This window comes from Corythoichthys intestinalis, chromosome 7, assembly GCF_030265065.1.
Source record: "Corythoichthys intestinalis isolate RoL2023-P3 chromosome 7, ASM3026506v1, whole genome shotgun sequence".
In the NCBI taxonomy this organism is placed as follows: Eukaryota; Metazoa; Chordata; class Actinopteri; order Syngnathiformes; family Syngnathidae; genus Corythoichthys; species Corythoichthys intestinalis.
The window spans coordinates 49,199,562-49,222,281 of NC_080401.1; the positions used below are offsets into that span (position 1 = coordinate 49,199,562).

The 22,720-nt window shown below is 37.3% G+C and overlaps 1 protein-coding gene across 1 annotated transcript in view; it reads left to right on the forward strand.

Moving 5' to 3' along the window:
• notch2 (notch receptor 2) overlaps window positions 1-22,720 on the forward strand; it is a 158,279-nt gene that overhangs the window by 90,686 nt on the left and 44,873 nt on the right. The window contains exons 8-19 of the mRNA XM_057840208.1: window positions 3,558-3,713; window positions 7,340-7,525; window positions 7,615-7,728; window positions 7,820-7,933; window positions 8,473-8,706; window positions 9,204-9,314; window positions 12,681-12,873; window positions 12,944-13,089; window positions 13,185-13,298; window positions 17,366-17,485; window positions 17,572-17,724; window positions 22,425-22,653. Of these exons, the coding sequence (XP_057696191.1) occupies window positions 3,558-3,713; window positions 7,340-7,525; window positions 7,615-7,728; window positions 7,820-7,933; window positions 8,473-8,706; window positions 9,204-9,314; window positions 12,681-12,873; window positions 12,944-13,089; window positions 13,185-13,298; window positions 17,366-17,485; window positions 17,572-17,724; window positions 22,425-22,653 (1,870 nt within the window). The remainder of the gene's footprint in view (window positions 1-3,557; window positions 3,714-7,339; window positions 7,526-7,614; window positions 7,729-7,819; window positions 7,934-8,472; window positions 8,707-9,203; window positions 9,315-12,680; window positions 12,874-12,943; window positions 13,090-13,184; window positions 13,299-17,365; window positions 17,486-17,571; window positions 17,725-22,424; window positions 22,654-22,720) is intronic.

The window sequence follows — 22,720 nt, forward strand, 5'->3', positions numbered from 1 at the left end:
CAAAGATTTCATTGCTAAATTAGTAAACAAAAACAATTAAAAAAAAAAATTTTTTTTAATTATTAGATTAGTCGACTAATCGTAAAAATAGTCTGCTGACTAATCGGGAGAAAACTAGTCGTTTGGGACAGCCCTATAACATAGACTAAACCCACAGCCATAGCTCAAGTTGCACAACATTACAAAAAGAACAAAAAAAAAAGAACTGGACGTAAATAATATATGCTCAAATTGATTTTATGTAAAACACATTCCACTACTACTATTAACATTAATAAGTTGAATATTAATGGAGAGCGAGAGCAAGCGACAGAGCGCGTGTGTATGACTCATATCATTATTTACACATTATACACACACGCACACACACACACACACACACACACACACACACACACACACACACACACACACACACACACACACACACATCTTCTCTCAACACAAAAAGCCGCCAGAGAGAAAAAACACCACAGGCTATGTTTTCAAAATGTTATTTTGAACAGATGTTGACATTGGCGGAAGACTTAACAAAAGTAGGCTAATGGTAGAGAGGAAACTAGGTAGCTGTCTTGGCATGCTAACAAGCCACGTTATCTACCTCGTTAACAAGCTTACGTTATAGTATTTGTTTAACCATCGCTAGACACACTAAAAGACGTGGAGTGAACTCCCATAGCTGGTGGGAAACATTCATGACAGCGTTTACTTACTTTAAATTTTGTGTAAAGTGGCGGATGATGGTGTTGTAAATATTAGGGCTGTCAAACGATTAAAATTTTTAATCGAGTTAATCACAGTTTAAAAATTAATTAATCGTAATTAATCGCAATTCAAACCATCTCTAAAATATGCCATATTTTTCTGTAAATTATTGTTGGAATGGAAAGAAGACAAAACGGATATATCCATTCAAAATACTGTACATAAGTACTGTATTTGTTTATGATAACAATAAAGCCACAAGATGGCATTAACATTATTAACATTCTTTCTGTGAAAGGGTTCCACGGATAGAAAGACTTGTAATTCTTAGACGATAAATGTGAGTGCAAGTTATAGTAATTTCATATTAAAACCACTCTGTATGTTTTCGTTTTAATAAAATTTCAAAAAATTTTCAATCAAAAAATAAGGTAGTGGAAGGTAGTGATTGAAATACACCTCAAGGTGTCAAGGGCTAGTTTTAAATTAATTAAGAGATCTAGCCAAGTTTTTCTAGTGCGTTTTTGCCCCTCGCCGTTGTTTCTGGGCTCATTGTACCTTATGTTCATTTGAGTGTTGACTTCACAACATACGAGACCTCTGATAGTTTCTATATTGTGACTAAATATTGCCATCTAGTGTATTTGTTTTTTTGAGTTTGACCAAAGTCTGAGTGTTATTTTGCATAGCTATTTTGATTGGGAATGCCAGTTCTCTTTGCATTGAGCGTTTTTCCTTTTGTGAATTTTTTTTTTTGGGAGAAATAGGAATATTATTTTTGTTGTTCTTTCAGTAAATGACAATGTAGCGACTTTACTGTTCCGCCCAAATGCATGATGGCAAGTTGGGCAACCATGACTGTCAGTGGTGGCCGCAAATGGTATATCTTCTCTGCGTTGTGTTCAATACAGGGTGTTAAGAAAAAGATTATCTCCTGTCATTCTACCCCACCTCGCTCGCCACAGTATTTATAATTGTTGTGGAGGAGATGCCAAAGCTTATGCCAATAAATAGTGCGGTCCCAATGAATGCCTGAGTCCACTCTTCTTGCTTGTCTCTGCCTCTTAGCTTGCAATATACATAAAACGGCGCCATTGTAGTCTGTTTGCAGCAATGCATTAGTGGGTCGTCCCGCACATGCGTTAACCGCGTTAAATATTTTAATGTGATTTACCGCCCGTTAACGCGATAAATTTGACAGCCCTAGTAAATATGAAATTATGTTTCTTTTCGGTAGCCAGGGTACGACGATACTAAATACTTTGTCTTTTTTGAAGGGGGGAAAAAGCTCAGGTGTACTTTCAAAATATTCGGCCATTGTGTCTATTTTAAAGCACAGTGACAGACACAAGACAGAGCAAAAACCGGAGGGGGAGAGGTTAGCGCTGCTGCTCCAATTTAGCGATTTCTCGCTGCATTTTTTGAGACATAAAACATAGCTAATACCGTACTACGGCATGACAGAAAATGTTTATAGTTTTGAAACTGTGATGTTTTCATACCACGGTAAACCTTGAAACCGGTAACTAGCAAATGCTTAATTTAATGATGAGAAATGTTGTAAAAATAAAAAATAAAAAAATAAAATTTTATCAAACAAAATAACAGAATTATGTAATAATAATGGATTGTTATTTTTAAATTGCCAAATATACTTATCACTTATCCTATAAATGGTTAAAAGTACAGTAGTTTGGTCATTCCAGAATTGGAGTACATTTAGGCTTCAAAACCACACTATTCACTTCACTATTTCGCTGCATATTCATTAATTATAGTTAATAAACTACCAAAGACTTAATTAGCCCAGCTGACAGATCAATAGTAGCTGTTTTATGAAATGATTTGTTTACAAAACATGGCAAAATCACAGTAAAATGGATGTTAGCTTTTTTCTCAGGAATTGAAGCTAACTGTTAAGTTAGTTGTTAGTGATCAAAAGATCAAATTTACTTATGTAAACAAGTCAAGAAAAAATTACCCTATTCTGATCATATGCATAACAGGGTTAGATGAGGTAGCGTGAAACATTAAATCAAGGCTGATTAGTTGATAAAAATATGAAAAATACAAGCATGGACCTAAATTAGCAACACCCATTTTTTCGAAAACCCTTTGATGTCAAGACTAGCGTATCATGTGATTCACTGCTTTCTTCTATCGTGATGAAGAAGTTATGGTAAAAGGGTTGTGTATGTGCTTAGAGACAGGTTTACTCAGAAAAGGCATTTTTTTATGTGGGTTATTTAAAATCTGAAGGGTGGGACATTACATTTTTAAAGTTCTGTGATAAACCTGTCAAAGCTAAAGTACAAATGAACAGGTAAGCCGAACTGCATACTATAAATCAGTCCAAGTTCTTTCAGGTGCCAGTGTGGTGGTCAAGAAAAAAAACATATAAAAATACATAAGAGTTAACTCATTGGCTGGCATTGACAGCAATAGATGTCTAATCCATTTTAACTGTCAGTCAAAATGGATTGCCGGACGTCAGTAGCTGTCACTGGCTCTGAAACTTGATCATTGACTTCAAACATTATTTGACTTTGTGGAACAGGTCTAACAAGAAATTATATTTTCTAAATATGGTCGATTTTATTTTTCTACTGTCTCCTCGCTGTCTACCCTGAGGCAAAGGCAGGCTTTATGGGAATCGGCCCCATGTGATCATAACACAGCTGACCAACTTGTCACTTTTAGTCTGTATATAACGATGACGATGATGTGAGCATGACGTACTGTAAATGTCACTGTGGTATTTTTGGACTTGTGCGCAAATGGCAATTTTCTGGCAACGTTTTTGTCTGCTTAGGCCTCAAGTCATCATTTTTCTTCAACTTTCATTTCTTCAGGTTTACTTTGCCACATTGATGACGCCTGCATTAGCAACCCATGCAGGGAGGGCTCCCAGTGTGACACCAATCCCATCAGTGGCATGTTCAACTGCAACTGTCCGCCAGGTTACGTCGGCAGCACCTGCAATGTTGATAGAAACGAATGCAGCATCGGTGAGAACAATTTACCATGGAATTCACAATTATTTGGTTATTTAACTGATCGTTGATTTTTTTTCTTTCAAAAAATCTAATACTAAATACATATAAGCCACACCTGACTCTAAGCCTACCGTAATTTTCGGACTAAAAGTTGCTGCTTTTTTCTTTTCTTTTTAATACTGCGGCTAATTTGTTGATTTATTTGGGTTAATAGTTCACACTTTATTTGACAGCGGTGTCATAAGACCGTCATAATTATGACATGATACTATCATGGGCATTACTGAATGCTTACGGCTGATGTCATTAACTCATTCACTCCCAGTCATTTTCACCGGTGCAACCCCTTCGCTCCCGACCGTTTTACTGGATTTCGACTGATTTTGCAAGGCCCACAGAAAATTCTGTTCTATTGCTATATAAACATGGAACCCGCCAAAAGAAAGATTAGACTTTATTCTTACAGCAGGAAAAAAAAGTAAGTTCATATATTTTTCCATTCTTTAGAAATCAGCGTTAGAAAATAACTTAGTTTGAGCAATTTTCCTATATCAGATGAAAAAACAGAGAAATTGAGCTTTTTGTGGAAGCATACATTTCAAACATAAGACTTTAACACAGCTATTTTTTGCTTTAGTTACATCCCAAACATCTGAATAATGTTTTCCTTTTACAAAATAACATAAACAACAAGACAAATAGAGCTTTTGATAGCAAAGTAACAATTTATTTACACATAACTAACTGAGAGATGATGCTTTTGTGGCCGCGACAGACGGGTAAACTTTTCCCTCATCGCCGCTTGTCTCATAAAGATGGATTTTTTGAGTCTCTGTGGGGTCTGCTCGCCGAGCAGCACGGACTCAACGGCATCGTCTGCTGCACTGGTGGTCCCTGTCATTCTGCTCAGCATCCCGGGCTTCCTCTAGGTTGTTATCTTTTCGGTCGTCTTCCGCCGGCGCCCCTGCAGTGCGGCCCGGCCGTTCGTCGCCGTTGAATCTGCTTGCAAGTCTTACCAAATGCGCTACTGCCATCCAGTGGCCAGATTTATTGCTTTAAAAAGAATTTTCAGCTAGGTGCTTTGGAGCTAAATTGAATCAGAACCTGGAGATGTCTCTTGTTAAAAAAAAAAAAAAAAAAAAACGTTAAAGACGTCTTTGGGACACTGAAACAATTAAAAATAGAACGTATTTATACGTTTTTGGGAGCAAATGAGTTAAGTGTCATCCGGCAAATTATGTCACTAACTCCATTTATGTCCAGCTCAGATGTTTTACATCCATTCAAAAGTGAGATAGTTTGCCAGATAACACTAAATGACATCTGTTATAAGCAATCATTAATTCTCATGACAGTGTCATGTCATAATTATGACTGTCTATTGACAGTATTATGGCACAACTGTCAAATAAAGTGTTATCAAATACCATAACTAGCAATTAGTGAAACAAATGGAACTGTAACTGAAGAACTAATTAGCACACAACATGAATTTTGATTGTTATTTACGTCTGAGAACTATAGAATGTTCATTGATGCCGTAGTCACTTCGCCGTCATCACAACGCAGGAGCATAACTCAGGCTTGATGGACCACACGCGCTAGAACGAACCGAAAGTGGCAAACTCACCATGACACGAGTTAGCCTTTAAAAATTAATAATTTTTGCTTCCTTGCTCAAGCTGAAAGATTCAAAGGGAGAGAAAATGCAGTTTATAGTCTAGAATATACAGTAGAAAGTAGTGCTGCAACGATTAATCGATTAACTCGAGTATTCGATTACAAAAAATATTCGAATTCAATTTTGTTGCTTTGAGTATTTGTTTAATTAAAGTGGCGTTTTAATGGTTTATTTTGAAAGTGTTTGCAATTAGTTTTATTGATGAGGGTGGCTACACTGCCTTCTGGTCTGCCTTTTTTCACATGGCTGAATCCAACTGCTCCCTGTTAAGACCAACGTAAGCTAAGTTTTTGTTTGAGCTAATGTTTTTAATGCATTCTTAATTTAGTTTATAGGTATATTTAGTTGTTTTTGTGGGAATATGTGTTTGAACCATTTTTTAAGAGCATTGTAAAAAAATAAAATTAAAAAAAGAAGCATTTTTTAGCATTTAAGCTAGCGGCCTTTTTCTATTTAAGTTAGCCAGTTGTTCTTTTGTTGTACGTAGATCCTCATTAAAAAAAAAAAACAAAAAAAAAAACGCATTAACGGGCGGTAATTAATTTTTTAAATTAGTCACGTTAAAATATTTGACGCAATTAACGCACATGCCCTGCTCAGACAGATCTAAATGACAGTACAGTGAAATGCCCACTTGTTAATTGTGTTTTGTGGAGTTTTGCTGCCCTCTGCTGGCACTTGGGTGCGACTGATTTTATAAGGGTTCAGCACCCATGAGCATTGTGTAAGTAATTATTGACATCAACAATGGCGGGCTACTAGTTTATTTTTTGATTGAAAAAATTACAAATTTTATTAAAACAAAAACATTAAGAGGGGTTTTTATATAAAATTTCTATAACTTGTACTAAAATTTATCTTTTAAGAACTACAAGTCTTTCTATCCATGGATCGCTTTAACAGAATGTTAATAATGTTAATGCCATCTTGTTGATTTATTGTTATAATAAACAAATACAGTCCTTATGTACTGCACGTTGAATATATATATCCATCTTGTGTCTTATCTTTCCATTCCAACAATAATTTACAGAAAAATATGGCATATTTTATAGATGGTTTGAATTGCGATTAATTGCGATTAATTAATTTTTAAGCTGTAATTAACTCGATTAAATATTTTAATCGTTTGACAATTAATCGCAATTAATCGCAATTCAAACCATCTATAAAATATATTTTTCTGTAAATTATTGTTGGAATGGAAAGATAAGACACAAGATGGATATATACATTCAACATACGGTACATAAGGACTATTTGTTTATTATAACAATAAATCAACAAGATGGTATTAACATTATTAACATTCTGTTAAAGCGATCCATGGATAGAAAGACTTGTAGTTCTTAATAGAAAAATGTTGTACAAGTTAGAGAAATTTTATATAAAAACCCCTCTTAATGTTTTCGTTTTAATAAAATTTGTAAAATTTTCAATTAAAAAATAAACTAGTAGCCCGCCATTGTTGATGTCAATAATTACTTACTCAATGCTCATGGGTGCTGAAGCCTATAAAATCAGTCGCACCCAAGCGCCAGCAGAGGGCGGCAAAACTCCATAAAACACAACAAGTGAGCGTTTCAATGTATACTGTCATTTCAAACTCTGTGAGCGGGGCATCTGCGTTAATTGCGTCAAATATTTTAACGTGATTAATTTAAAAAATTAATTAACGCCCGTTAACGCGATAATTTTGACAGCCCTAATATGTATATAAATATATGTATGTGTATATATATATATATATATATACCGTTTGAGGCTTAGCTCAGGTATTTTAGTTTTTCATGTTCCTTATCCGATTACTCGATTATTCGAACTAAGTAGTCCATCGATTAATCGACTACTAAAATATTCGATAGCTGCAGCCCTAATAGAAAGTCAGTCACAAACATTAGCTATTAGCCATTAAAAATGGCTTGGCTAAGACATCCGCCATCTTGTCCACCCCCAGGAAGCAACCCCTGCGAGCATGGCGGCCAATGCGTAAACACAGACGGTTCCTTCACCTGCAATTGCGTGAGAGGGTATGCTGGACCACGTTGCGAACAAGATGTCAATGAGTGCGCGTCCAACCCCTGCCAGAATGACGGCACTTGCTTGGATCGCATCGGCGACTACACGTGCATCTGCATGCCTGGTACGCTTGGTGAAATTTTAGAAGCATTCTTGCAAAGTAGTAGTTCTGCATCCTTTTTATCCCAATCAAAATGATCATGTTTCATTTAGGATTTGAGGGAACTCACTGCGAGATCGACGAGAACGAGTGTCTCAGCTCACCCTGTCTGAACCAGGGAAAATGTCTGGACCAGGTCAACCGCTTTGTCTGCGAGTGCCCAGCAGGTGGGTTGCCACATTAGTAGTGTCTGGAAAATTGTAGATACTTTCAAGTTATTCGTTGAAATGACTGACATTTATTTTGTTGTGTTTTCAGGCTTTAGTGGCGAAACATGCCAGATCGACATCGATGAATGTTCGAGTACACCTTGTTTAAACGGAGCCAAGTGTATCGACCGACCAAATGGATATGACTGCGAATGTGCTGAAGGTAAATTTGATTGCGGACTTCATGACTTTAAGCCTTAGATGTCAAACTCATCTGTGTCATCGGACACATTGTAGTTATGATGTTCTGCAAAGGGCCGTTATGTCTACCATGATGAATCGGCTAACTGACAACTTATCAGTTATAAAATGAATCAACAGCTTTTTTTGATAGACGATTAATTGTTTTGTGATACTGTTGACCTCAGAATTGTCCGAATCCTGTTTTTCGAGGCTCTTAAAAGCAAATATTCTCATATTTTTCATATTCATGTTTTGTATATTTATAACAAAGGAAAATACTGTAAATATTCTTTTTATTTATTTTTTAATGTTTTTTTTTTTTTTTTAATTTAGTGACATCTTTTACAATTAAAAAGGGAAAACTGTAAAAATGGTATTCTGTTTCCTTTGTTTAAAAAAACAAAAATGGAAAAAATAAAATAACATGGCGGGCCAGAACAGGACCACAGACCTTCAGTTTGACACCTAAGCTTTAAGCACTTTTAAGTCAGAAAATGACTCCCACTCCCGACTCCTTAGGCTTCACAGGTCTTCTTTGCGAAGAGAACATAAACGATTGCCAGCCGGAGCCGTGCCATCACGGCGTGTGTAAGGACGGCATCGCTACCTTCTCTTGCGAGTGCCAACCTGGATATGTGGGCTCCATCTGCAACATCCAAGTCCAGGAGTGCCACAGCAACCCTTGTCAGAACCGAGGACGCTGCATTGACCTGGTCAATGCCTACCAGTGTAACTGTCCACCTGGGACTGCGGGTAAACTATTTATTCCCTCTGACTTTCCGTCAAAGAAAAAAAAAAAAAAAAAAAAAAGGTTCTCTCGTACTGTCCTGAATTGACCAGAACTAGAGTACTTTAGGTCATTTTCACTTTCCAGTGTCATACGCCTGTGAAGTTCCTCTTTTGAAAGTTGCTTCGTGTCTCACTTACGCGTTAGCTTCGTCATGCTGTGACACACGCAAAGTATATTTGGTTTTTGCTGAATTACTGGTTTGTTCACATTCTTTCACTTCCTGCTCAGGGCGCTTTGAAAAAGACTGTGCTGTAACGCCCCCTGGAGGCCAACACTATGACACAATGATTTAAATGATTTTTTTTTTTTTTTTTGCGAAAAATGTGTGAGTTAGCTAATGCCGAATTTTCAAATTAGCGAGTGTTTATGCAACTTAATCAAGCAATCTGTTCTAGATCGACGTGGCTAAACTTCAGTTTCTTGGAATTCACTTCAAATTCATTTTATTTGACTTTTTCAGGTGTGAACTGTGAAATCAACGAAGATGACTGTGCTAGCAACCCGTGCGAGTATGGAGAGTGCCAGGATGGTATAAATGAGTACAAGTGTGTGTGCTCTCCAGGATACACAGGTATGCCTAGAGATGTACCAACATTGCCAAAACGATTACTTAAGTAAATCAAATCAGTTGTATATATTACAGACAAATTACATGTGTTTCATACTAGTACTTTGTACAATAAAGATGATTCTGAAGCTCTTAAAGGGACAGACAACACCAATATGCATCCTGGTAGAAATAATCTTGTTTGATAATTGGGGAAAAAAAACATTCTTGTGTAATAGTGGGGACAAACAAATTCTGCAGGTACTATTTTAGTCAATCAAATGTAATTTGATTGAATATTTGTTATTAACACTTTATAGGGCACTCATTTAAATACTATGAAATCATAAATTAAAAAATAAAAATAAAAAAATTAACAGTATGTCATTGGGTCCAGAAACGGATTGTATTGCAGTTTGTCTTAATTTTAATTGTATTGTTTTCTTACAGTAACATAGTATTTATTTATGATTTTATTCATTCATAAAAAAGATATAAAAATAATGATTCATAATCAAAAATAACAACATAATTATTAATTATATTTGAGACCTGGCATCCACATATGTGTATGTCACATTTTGGGTCAATTTTGAGGCTTGCATAACCCAAAATCTGTTATGATGTCCAGATTCGATACTTAGTATGGGTATCGGCGCTGGATACAACTGATTTTGGACTATCGCATTTGGTCACAAGGTTGGATCCAATCCAATAGTCGTGTGTTTTCAGTACCATCGTGCTTTTTTGCTGCTGTAAATTAAGCCACTTGGCAAATATGTCCGATGGGTGAGACTTTTACTAATTATAGTAACAAGGGATCGTGTAACATTATGAGGAGCTCGGTTTAATACTAAAAATACGATTTTTTTGCATTTTTTTTTTTTACCGGTCTAATAACATAGGTACCTGATCAGCATCGCATCTGTTTCGGTATCAACTGGAGCAGCTATCGATTATTTTTGTAGTCGATTACTCAACGAACTTGTTGGTTAGTTCGAATAATCGAGTGATCCTAAATACCTGAGCTGAGCCTCAAACGGTATAAAAAAAGTAAATAAATGAGGAACTAAGTACAACTAAAGAACAATTGGCTAACTTTCTTAGCAAAAGTCTGTTAGCTTAAATGCTATGAAATGCTAACGCACATATTCCCCCCCAAAAACGGCTAAATATACTTATAAACTATATTAAGAATGCATTTAAAAAAAAAAAAAAACATTAGCTCAAACAAAAACTTACCTTATGTTGGTCTTAACAGGGAGCAGCTGGATTCAGCTATGTGAAATGATTTACATCAAAATCACTGTTGCCACTAGAGGGGAGTGTATCCACCCAATCAATAAAACTAAACGCAAACAATTTTAAAAACTATTGCAACGCCACTTTAATTAAACAAATACTCAAAGCAGCAAATTTTGATTAGAATCTTTTTCCTAATCGAATTACTCGAGTTAATCGATTAATCGTTGCAGCACTAGTATCAACAAAACGTATCTTTTTAAAAAATCACATCGGATTGAAAGTAAAAAAAATCAGCATTGGGACAACCCTAATATATAATATAATGTATGTGGACGACAGGTATTTATGGGGTTACATTTTTTTTAAACATCAAAAAAGTGCAGTTTAAAAAACATTTACAGTGGGGCAAATAAGTATTTAGTCAACCACCAAGTGGTGCAAGTGCAAGTTCTCCTACTTGAAAAGATAAGAGAGGCCTGTAATTGTCAACATGGGTTAACCTCAACCATGAGAGACAGAATGTGTGGAAAAAAAACAGAAAATCACATTGTTTGATTTTTAAAGAATTTATTTCCAAATTAGAGTGGAAAATAAGTATTTGGTCACCTACAAACAAGCAAGATTTCTGGCTGTCAAAGAGGTCTAACGAGGCTACACTCCTTACCTGTATTATTGGCACCTGTTTTAACTCATTATCGGTATAAAAGACACCTGTCTACAACCTCAATCAGTCACACTCCAAACTCCACTATGGCCAAGACCAAAGAGCTGTCGAAGGACACCAGAGGCAAAATTGTAGACCTGCATCAGGCTGGGAAGACTGAATCTGCAATAGGTAAAACACTTGGTGTAAAGAAATCAGCTGTGGGAGCAATTATTAGAAAATGGAAGACATACAAGACCACTGATAATCTCCCTCGATCTAGGGCTGCATGAGAGATCTCACCCCGTGGCGTCAAAATGATAACAAGAACGGTGAGCAAAAATCCCAGAACCACACGGGGGGACCTATTGAATGACCTATAGAGAGCCACAGTAACAAAGGCTACTATCAGTAACACAATGCGCTGCCAGGGACTCAAATCCTGCACTGCCAGACATGTCCCCCTGCTGAAGCCAGTACACGTCCAGGCCTGTCTGCTGTTCGCTAGAGAGCATTTGGATGATCCAGAAGAGGACTGGGAGAAAGTGTTATGGTCAGATGAAACCAAAATAGAACTTTTTGGTAGAAACACAGGTGCTCTTGTTTAGAGGAGCAAGAATACTGAATTGCATCAGAAGAACATCATACCCACTGTGAAGCATGGGGGTGGAAACATCATGCTTTTGGGCTGTTTTTCTGCAAAGGGACCAGGACGACTGATCTGTGTAAAGAAAAGAATGAATGGTGCCATGTATCAAGAGATTTTGAGTGAAAATCTCCTTCCATCAGGAAGGGCATTGAAAATGAGACGTGGCTGGGTCTTTCAGCATGGTAATGATCCCAAACACACAACCAGGGCAACAAAAGAGTGGCTTCTTAAGACGCATTTCAAGGTCCTGGAGTGGCCTAGCCAGTCTCCAGATCTCAACCCTATTGATCTGTGGAGGGAGCTGAAAGTCCATGTTGCCCAACGACAGCCCCAAAACATCTCTGCTCTAGAGGAGATCTGGATCATGGATCATGGAGGAATGGGCCAAAATACCAGCTACAGTGTGTGAAAAGCTTGTGAAGAGTTACAGAAAACGTTTGGCCTCCGTTATTGCCAACAAAGGGTACGTAACAAAGTATTGAGATGAAATTTTGGTATTGACCAAATACTTATTTTCCACCACGATTTGCAAATATATTCTTTAAAAATCAAACAATGTGATTTTCTGTTTTTTTTTTCCACATTCTGTCACTCATGGTTGAGGTTTACCCATGGTGACAATTAAAGGCTTCTCTAATATTATCTAGTGGGCGAAATTGCACAATTAGTGGTTGACTAAATACTTATTTGCCCCACTGTATATCATTAACCCCCCCCCCCCCCCCCCACACACACACACCTCAATTTTCTGTTGCATGAATTGTTGTTGAAACTCGTTCTTCAACATTCTTTGATGGTGATCGACGTCAACAGGAGGGAAAGCACTAATTAATAGAAATCCTTTCTCTAACAGGAATCAAATGCGACGTGGATATCAACGAATGTAACTCCAATCCCTGTATGAGCGGAGGAACCTGCCTTGACAAAATCAACGGGTTCCACTGCTTGTGCCCGCCCAGCACGCACGGGCCCCTGTGCCTCTCTGGCATCGATCACTGTGAGCAACAGCCTTGCATTAATGGAGAATGTATTGAACAGCAGCACGGGTAAGGACTCCTAGCATAGCCCTGATTTCTATATGATCTCCTCAACATCTGTTTGTCCTTAATGAACCAGTTACCATTGTGAATGCGAACCTGGCTGGGGAGGACAACACTGTGAGCAGGAAAAAGACGAGTGCCAGCCCAATCCGTGCCAAAATGGCGGCTCGTGCGTAGACCGACATAACGGGTACACCTGTGAATGCCAACTTGGATTCCGAGGTAGTGCAATGCTGGATTATTATAGCTGTGATATCTGTGCAATGAAGTTTGGGATAACGGCTGAATTTAATTGGACGTTCCGTCTTTGTTTTCAGGCGTCAACTGCGAGAAGAACATCGACGAATGTGCGTCCAATCCTTGTCTTAACCAAGGCATTTGTATCGACAGGGTCAACAGTTACACGTGCCAGTGCAGTCTACCATTCACAGGTTAGTGTGTCCATTAGGATTTTTTTCAGCAGCGGAAGTCGAAGAATTATGATTGTTTTATAAATAAATATAAGTATAATGTTAAATACAGAGGTTGTTATAAAATATATACCACATTTTTCACTCAAAAATGTGGGTTCGCCCTATACACCTGATATGCTGACCTGTGCCAAATTTAGACCGTCGTAAAAGTGAAAATGCATACTAGAAATGTCCCGATCCGATATTTGGATCGGATCGGACGCCGATATGGGCAAAAAAATGCGGATCTGTATCGGATCGGCCGACACGGAAAAATTCCGATCCAGACTTCCGATCCAGTTTTTTTTGAAAATCCGGTCTGGGTTTTTCAGCGCACCGATATACATAATCCATTCCAGTTTTTGCTTCGGTTTCCCTAAAATCCGGTCCGTATTTTAAAGCACACCTTCAACACACTACATTACCGTCTCCCAATTTACCGAGAGATTTTATCTGTAAAAATGTCAGCTGTGTGGGATCATTTCACCTTAAAGGACAACAAAGACGAAGAGGCAGAGTGCAACATATGCCACAATAAAGTCAAGCGTGGTGGTAAAGCTATAAGAAATTTTAATACAACCAACCTAAACAAGCATTTAGCGACATACACATGCATTGAAAACTAGGTGCGTTAGTAAACAGCCGCCATCTTAAAGCAGGAGACTTCCCTTGTAGGCTGTTGTAGTGAACCTTCCAAGTGAACCTAATTAACTTTTTATCTAAAATACTCCTTGTTCTGCCCTTCATTTCGCGATTTACCATGTGCATTTTTCGTTCCTGCTGTTATTTTGACAGCAGTCCGACAGGAAAGAAGTAGCGCGGCGGCCATGTTTGTAGTCGTTTCGTCAGTCCGCTGTTTGACGAGAGCTGGGTAGCATTGTTTACTGTGCTCACGCTATCCTAAACTTGTCGTGTTGTTTGCGCCTTCGAAGGCATCGTCTTTAAGTACAACATTTTTTATATATAGTATTTAGCGATTTATGTGCCATATTTGGAGCGTTTTGACCACTTTGTAAACTTTGGCACCTGCTGCATGCTTCATTTGCATATTAGAATATTGAGAAGCATTGTATGGGAATTGGCTTCGTATATATTTGACATATATAGCATATGGATAGTCAAACCTGTCAATCATTTTCGTTCTGTACATTCTATTTCTTTTAGTTTCACCTGGGTTCATTTTTGGATGTGACAGTGCAGCTAAATAAAAGCAACTGGTGCTTGGATGCTACTTCCTGACTCCCACGTTCATTTTTGAATGGAGTTTGGCTTGCTGCGAACTTGTGTCCGCTTACACACACAAGGGGAGCAGTATATTCCTTAATCGGCAAAATCTTGACCTGAATCTATCTTCAAAACAGTTTTAAAATGTTCACATGTCAATAGTAGACAGAAGGGAAATTATGGAATAACGGGAACAATTTTAACAACTTAAACAGTTGATTCGCAAAATTAAATTAATTGAATGTAGTTCAAAGCTGCTGATACAGAATGGGAACTGGAGTATTTTATTTACTGTTTTAAAATGTAAACTTGATACTGAAATAGTCGTTTATTTAAACCTGAGAGGCTTTTTATACAATTTTTGTAACTAATGCACAAAACATTAAAAGCATCTAATAGCTTGGGGGGTTTGTGGGATTTTCCACTGACAGTTTACAATTTGCACGTTTTACTGACTGACTATGCCATTTCTGTTTGTCATTTATAATGTTTTGTGTTTGTCACTGAATAAACAGGTCAGTTTCTTGTTACCAACCATTGTGTGTTATTCAAACTCACCTAATTCAGCTGGCTAGTTGTTATCAAGAGTACTAAAACCCTTTTAAACATGAGTCTGACAACTAAGTAAGGAGGCTAAATAACTTTAAACTTTAATACATGCTCAGATAGGCCGGTATCGGCCAGTATCGGTATCGGATCGGAAGTGCAAAACAATATCGGTATCGGATCGGAAGTACAAAAACCTGGATCGGGACATCCCTAATGCATACAACTTAGCAGTAGTTAGATAAGCAACTATACAGACAAAGTATGTTCATTCAAAAATCAAAATACTGTACAAATGTCAGATATAAAAAATACTACATCTCTTATGAAAACAAAAATATGCACTGTATTTTAGACAAACAGTACTTAAAAAAAAAGTAAGAAATTAAAAGCAGCATCACGAATGAAGCTCCAGCTGTGTACAGTGGTATGAAAAAGTATCTGACCCTTTTGGAATTTCTAATATTTCTGCATAAAATCACTATCAAATGTGATCTGATTTTTGTCAAAATCACACAGATGTAAAAGCAGTGTCTGCTTTAACTGAAACCGCCAGGTGTGTGCCTAATCACTGGTGAGTGTTTTAAGGCTGCCCTGCCCACTATAAAACACACACCTGGTACGAATTGTCTTGATGGTTTCAGACGAACAAAATACACGTTCAGGAGTGGCCAAGTCAAAAGTTTGGACTAGAACCCCATTGAGATGCTGTGGCATGACCTACAGAATGCAATTCATGCCAAACATCCCAGAAATCTGAATGAACTACAGCAGTTTTGTAGAGAAGAATGAGCCAACATTAGTCCTGATCGATGTGCCAGACTGATCTGCAGCTACAGGAAGCGTCTGGTTGAAAATATTGCTGCCAAAGGGGAGATGCAGACTTATATTTCCCCCTTCTGTCATTGTTTGCACACTATCCTCATTAAAATATGAAAACCTATAAATGTTTATGTGGTTTTATTTAAAGCAGACAGTTTTTTTTTTTCATCTGTGTGATTTTGACAAAGATCAGATCACATTTGATGGTGATTTTATGCAGAAATGTAAGAAATTCCAAAACGTTTAGATACTTTTTCATACCAATGTAAGTCGTGCAGCCATCCTGGCTTCCACAACAAACAATGTTGCCAAGCGACCTCAAGAGGGTGCTTTAGGAGCGCGCAAAAAATCAGTAGTTACCCAAGTCATAATTAAGTGATAGTGATGATTAAGAGGAATTTGAGGGCTTTGTTGTGGACTTAGTTTTTATTATGCAAGTTGTTTCTAAATAAAAATACAGTCAATAAATAATAAAAAGGCTTATTGTTTTCAGTAATATTGGCATCAAAAATCGGTCCAATAATTTGCTCAAAAATCTCCCAACCCTTGGGGTGGCTCAAGCTAAAATACCTACTTTTTTAACCATATGTGTGACCTATCTGCCGGAGCGACCTATATGTATGTATATACAGTACATACAGTATAAATATTTCATTTTAAAATATATATATATTTTTAAATAACATGTATATAAAAAAAGGTGAAAAAAAACTTCCCATTATCAGTCTTCTGGGAGAAATATTTAAATAAGCTCATCTGAAAAATGCAATCATAAGGTCCAAAATGGCATGCATCAAAGGATATTTTTTTTAAAGACTCTAGTCAATTTGTCATTATTAATATTTATCACTATTTGTATAATTTACTCTCCCAAATACCTAACTTAGGAAACATAAATTCACATGTTAATCTACTGTATAACATTTTATTATATTTAAACTACAAGTATATTTGTTTTTAAATAGTTGTATTTTTCTACACAAATGAAAACACGAATTAGATACTGTATAAATTTAGGTGTTTTTTTTTTTTTTAGCTTTAAAAAAGTGGAATATACAGTACTCATTTTATTCAATGTCTGTATTGTTGACCCTCTTACATTACGACTCTTACACATTTACTCCTACAGAAGTCTTATATTGCGTTTTCTTTTATATCAACATCCTTCAAAACGGTGTAAATATTAATGTTAGCCCAATGCTATCTTGTTAGCAGAAACGAGTTGGTAAAATTACTTCAGCTACCAGTCCGTTCTGAAACGTTATCAACACTTTGTGAATGTAGGCGTGCAATCATGCATTGTGCAACATTGATTTGCACCTCGCAGTCAACCGATATTGAGTGGCTCATCGTAGTTATGGCTTGCTACGCAGTTCCGTTATGCCTGCCGACTAATAAACAGCTACTTTGACCGTCGATGAATTGTTCATTGGTTGAATCAATTATCCCAACAGGTAAACATTGTCAGGACGAACTCGATCCTTGTGCTTCTCACCCGTGTGAGAGGGGTGGAGTTTGTCATCAGACAGCAGACTACAACTCCTACGTTTGCCGCTGTCCTCCCGAATGGCAAGGTATTACTTTCACCGACATAAAACAAAAAACAAAAAAAAACTACCTTCCGCTGCAGTCAACATGAAACAAAAATTTTATCACGCAGGGCCGCGTTGCACCGAGGACGTCAACGAGTGCAAAAAGAACCCTTGCCGAAACGGCGGTTATTGCGTGAACAGCCCGGGCAGCTACATGTGTAAATGTCAGCCGGGATACAGCGGACACAACTGTCAGACGGATGTAGACGACTGCTCACCCAGTAAGTATACACTTACTGTAATTTTTGCTCTCTAAGGCGCACCTGACTATAAGCCGCCACCCACCAAATTTAGTATGAAAATAGCATTTGTTCATAGATAAGCCGCACTGGACTATAAGCCGCAGTTGTCCTCACTGTATTATGGGATATATACACTAGGGCTGCAGCTATCGATTCTTTTAGTAGTCGATTAATCGATGAACTAGTTAGTTCGAATAATCGAGTAATCGGATTAGGAACATGAAAAATTAAAATGCCTGAGCTTAACCTCAAACGGTATTTAAAAAAAAAAAAGAATATCTATGTACAACAAAAGAACAATTGGCTAACTTATATAGCAAAAGTTTGCTTGCTTAAATGCTATAAAATGCAAACTTTTTTTTTTTTTTTACAATGCTCCTAACAAATGGTTCAGACATATATCCCCACAAAAAACGACTAAATATGCCTATAAACTAAATTATGAATGCATAAAAAACAGTAGCTCAAACAAAAACCTAGCTTATGTTGGTCTTAACAGGGAGCAGTTGGATTCAGCCATGTGAAATGAGGCAGACCAGAGGGCAGTATATCCACGCTAATCAATAAAACTGAAAGCAAACACTTTTCAAAATAAACCATTACAACACCACTTAAATTAAACGAATACTCGAAGCAATAAAATTTAATTTGAATATTTTCTTCTAATCGAATACTCAAGTTAATCGATTAATCGTTGCAGCACTAATATACACCAAAAGATATTAACCGGTAACACTTTAATATTTGACAGCGGCATGTCATAAGACCAAATGAACCATCATGAATCTTTGAACCAATTGGCTGCAAAGCTCTGCTACCACCTGCTGTCAACACTGTTGTTGTCCAACATGCCTCCTTGCATGCATTGCAGCGCTAAAGATGTAAAACAATCAAAATTCATGTTCTGTGCTAATTATTTCTTCGGTTACTGTTCCACTTGTTTCATTAATTGCTAGTTATTGTATTTGGTAACACTTTATTTGACAGCGGTGCCATAAGACTGTCATTAGACAATCATAATTATGACATGACATTGTCATGAGCATTAATGAATGCTTATAACAGATGTCATTTGGCGTTATCCAGCAAATTATCTCACTTTTGAATGGATGTTAAAGATCCCAGCTGGACATAAATGGAGTTAGTGAAATAATTTGTCGGATTACACATAATAACATTTGTCATAAGCATTCAGTTATGCCCATGATAGTGTCATGTCATAATTGTAACTGTCTTATGACACCGCTGTCAAATAAAGTGTTACCTGTTAACCCAAATAAATAGTCCAAAAATTACGGTATGGTGGAAAACACTCAGGTGACTTGAAGTTCCGCTCTGAAACCCTCAATTTGGCCAACTTTAAAAATTGTCCGATATGCACGTGTGATACATCGTTGCAAAGCTTAAAACCTCAATTTTCTAGGGGAGGAAAAATTTTGAACAGGAGGGCATTTTTTTATTTATTTATTTATTTTTTTAAGTGCGAACCCGTATCTGGAGATGAGAGCACGCGAGAGCAGAATTAAAGACGCCTTGACTTTGACGAGATATTATCGCGTACTTACCTTGTTTCGATCCAAAAACTACATGTAACATGTATCACCGAGTGTCAAGACAAAGCTGTGAATGGACACAGCTAAATTTTTGGGGGATTTTATGAGTGAAACATTGTAATATAACAAGGGTCGCGATGCAGAAATCGTAGACATCAAGGAGTCCACTCACGCATTGACGCGTTCAATCTATAATTATATTACGTATACATAGAACTAAAAGGCAACGTAAAATGTGTAGAGAGAATTTTGGCAGCCTTTGAAGCCTTTTTTTAATTGGCTAAAGCCTTACAATCCCTCTCTCAACAATCAGAAATATTGTGGGAAGCAATGTGGGGAAGAAAGGTAGTCGTTGATCTTTTTCTTAACACCCTAGTTTATTTCCCAACGCTGAGAAGATATATCAATTGGTACCATTACGCACAGTCATGGTTGCACTTCCCATCATGCATTTGGGAGAAGTTAAATGGCTGAATTATCATTTACTGAAAGCTCATAAAAATCCACTAGATGGCAATATTTAGTCACAATATACAAAGTCACATTTGTCCTTTAAGAATTACAAGTCTTTTTATCTGTGGATCCCTCTCACAGAAAGAATGTTAATAATGTAAATGCCATCTTGAGGATTTATTGTCATAATAAACAAATGCAGTACATATGTACTGTATGTTGAATGTATGTATTCGTCCGAGTTTTATTCATTTTTTTCTTAATGCATTGCCAAAATGTATATGATCGGGAAAAATTATCAGGAATGATTGAAATTGAATCTGGAGCAAAAAAAAAAAACAATCGGATCGGGAAATATCGGGATCGGCAGATACTCAAACTAAAACGATCGGGATCGGATCGGGAGCAAAAAAACATGATCGGAACAACCCAAATATTTACCCTTTTAAATGTTTATTTTTTCCAATTTTTCTTTGTTTGGATCGATTATTTATCATCTAACATATCGGAGGAAATGCGACAGTAGCAATAAAAAGTACAATTAAGCAATCATTACAGTCATAGATGTAGATATCCATGATTTTTTTACAGACACCATTTTTTTCATTGTGACGTAATTTGTAAAAAAGTTTAAAACATGCGAGTGAATAATTTTTTAACGTTTTTTTTTTTTTTTTAAGAAATATTAGACATCAATTAATGATTCTAAGCTATAAATGACAGACATTTTGAATAATAAATATAATTATTTACCTTTTATGGCTGCGTTGAAACAAAAGCGTTTGCATGATGTCTGTAAACAAATTAAAAATGGTTCGGGGGCTTAATGCGCCATGAATCTGCTATGGCAGCATATAGACATATTGTTCTGTCAAACATAACAGTTGTTTTGGCTTAAAATACATCAGTTTCTGTTAAAGATCAGTGCAAGAGCAGAAACTGCTTTTTCAGTCTTGTCTGTGTTTTCTGCCATATATACTGTAAGTAGTAGGAGTAGGAACCTTTGCGTACGTCATGAAACGATACGATTTGCAATGCAAGGCTCACGGTAACTATGATCTCACGATATGGAGATGCAACAATTATCGGTACATGGGTCAGGAAATCATTCTAGATATTCTACTAAATAACTAATAAACAGAAAAAGAAGTTATTTTCTGCTGTGAATTGGAATGAGTTTATCCCTAGTAGACGTCAGTGGCAGCCAATGCCAGGCAATGAGTTAATGGCGTACCGCATGCAGGCTATTTTTAGACCGTGACGTCGCATCGTAAAGTGGAAGTAAAGCGGAAGTGGGACATTATAGACCCGCCCTCGCATAGACACAACGCAATTAGTGCTACTTTTCGCCGGTAATCTTTCAAAAACGAACATGCCGATCACGCATTGCTTTTTTGTAACTTGTAGAAACGACTCTAGACATTACGACACACGAAGGATGTTTTCTTCATACGTTTCCGGAAACCAAAAACTCGGGAGGTAAAAATGTGAAGACCGAATCAACTTGCGCGGACTTTAACACCAGCTCGGTGAATCCATTCACATTTTCATATGCAGTAAACATTATGTTGGGTTGGCATGGTCTTTCAGAGGGCAAAGAGGTAAGCCATTTTTATATTTTTAACTTATTTTTTTAGCGTAACGTTGTGCCGTACTGCTTCTGTCTGACAATGAATGACCTGAAAAGAATTACAATGGTATCTGACTGCCACTGTTACCGTTTCTGTTATATATATATATAAAAAAAAAAAAAAAAAAACAACATTAGTAAGGGGGAAGTGTAAATAAATCATAGAATTAGGATGTGTTATCATGAAAAAATTAAAAGTGTTCGTTGGCTGTCACGGAGTAGCATTTGCGATCGCTACACAAAGCTAACTAAATTACCCCCAAGAACGGTAAGAGACGTAGGACAACCAGAGGATATATAAGAAAGACAGGGCTGATGGTAAAGGATAGCTTGTTGAAACAGGAGAATGTCATTGTCAGTCGCGTCGATAAAAAAGCTAAAGCTATGCTTAGGTCGGCTCGTTTTTTTCGTCTTTTTCAGCCTTCGACACTAAAGCCATCTCTTTAACTGAACATTTTTATGTTCTTCCACATCTTTGCCAGTGAATTTGGCACCAGACACATCATTTTCGGAGAAAATTGGTAGGTTTAACTCTGTAAACATCTCCTTCATACACGATTTCCATTCATTTCGTATTAGGGACAAACGGTGTCTTGTCCTTACTTAGCAACAGTAGCTAATGTCATGAATATTAATGAGCGGAAGTGACGTGTTGCTTGCGGTACGCCATTTTGGGGTATTTAACATCATTTCCTGTTGATTTGGGGTTACTGAAAAGGAAGTGAGTCAAAAATGTCCTCAAATAAATGGGAAGTGACTCAAAATCAACCTGAAGTCACCTGTAAATGCCCGCAAAAGACTGGATGTGACTGCTCTTGTTTCTGTGCCATTGATGGCGCTAGACGTCCAGTCAAAATGAATTGGATGTCTAGCGACGTCAATGGCAGCAAGTGAGCACATATATCGATTCTTGGTGGGAACATATCGTTAACCTTTTGGGCGACAATGTATCGTGATATATCACCTTTTCAATATATTGTCACACCCCAAAAAAGTAGTATGATTCTTGGATTGCCTAAAAAAAAAATCTTGATATACCACAGATCCGTGCTTAAACGGCGGCTCTTGCGTGGACGACGTCGGCGGTTTCGCATGCGAATGCCGCCCCGGTTTCACCGGCGGGCGCTGTGAAACGGAGATTGACGAGTGCGCCAGCCAACCCTGCTGGAACGGCGCCAGCTGCCGGGATTACGTCAACAGCTTCGTGTGCGAGTGTCGTGCCGGCTTCGACGGAATCCTGTGTGAACACAACATCCAAGAGTGCACTGAAAGGTGAGTTGTTGAATGAGAGTACTTTAAATTACTCAATCATTCAGCACAAAGACATGTTTTTGATATG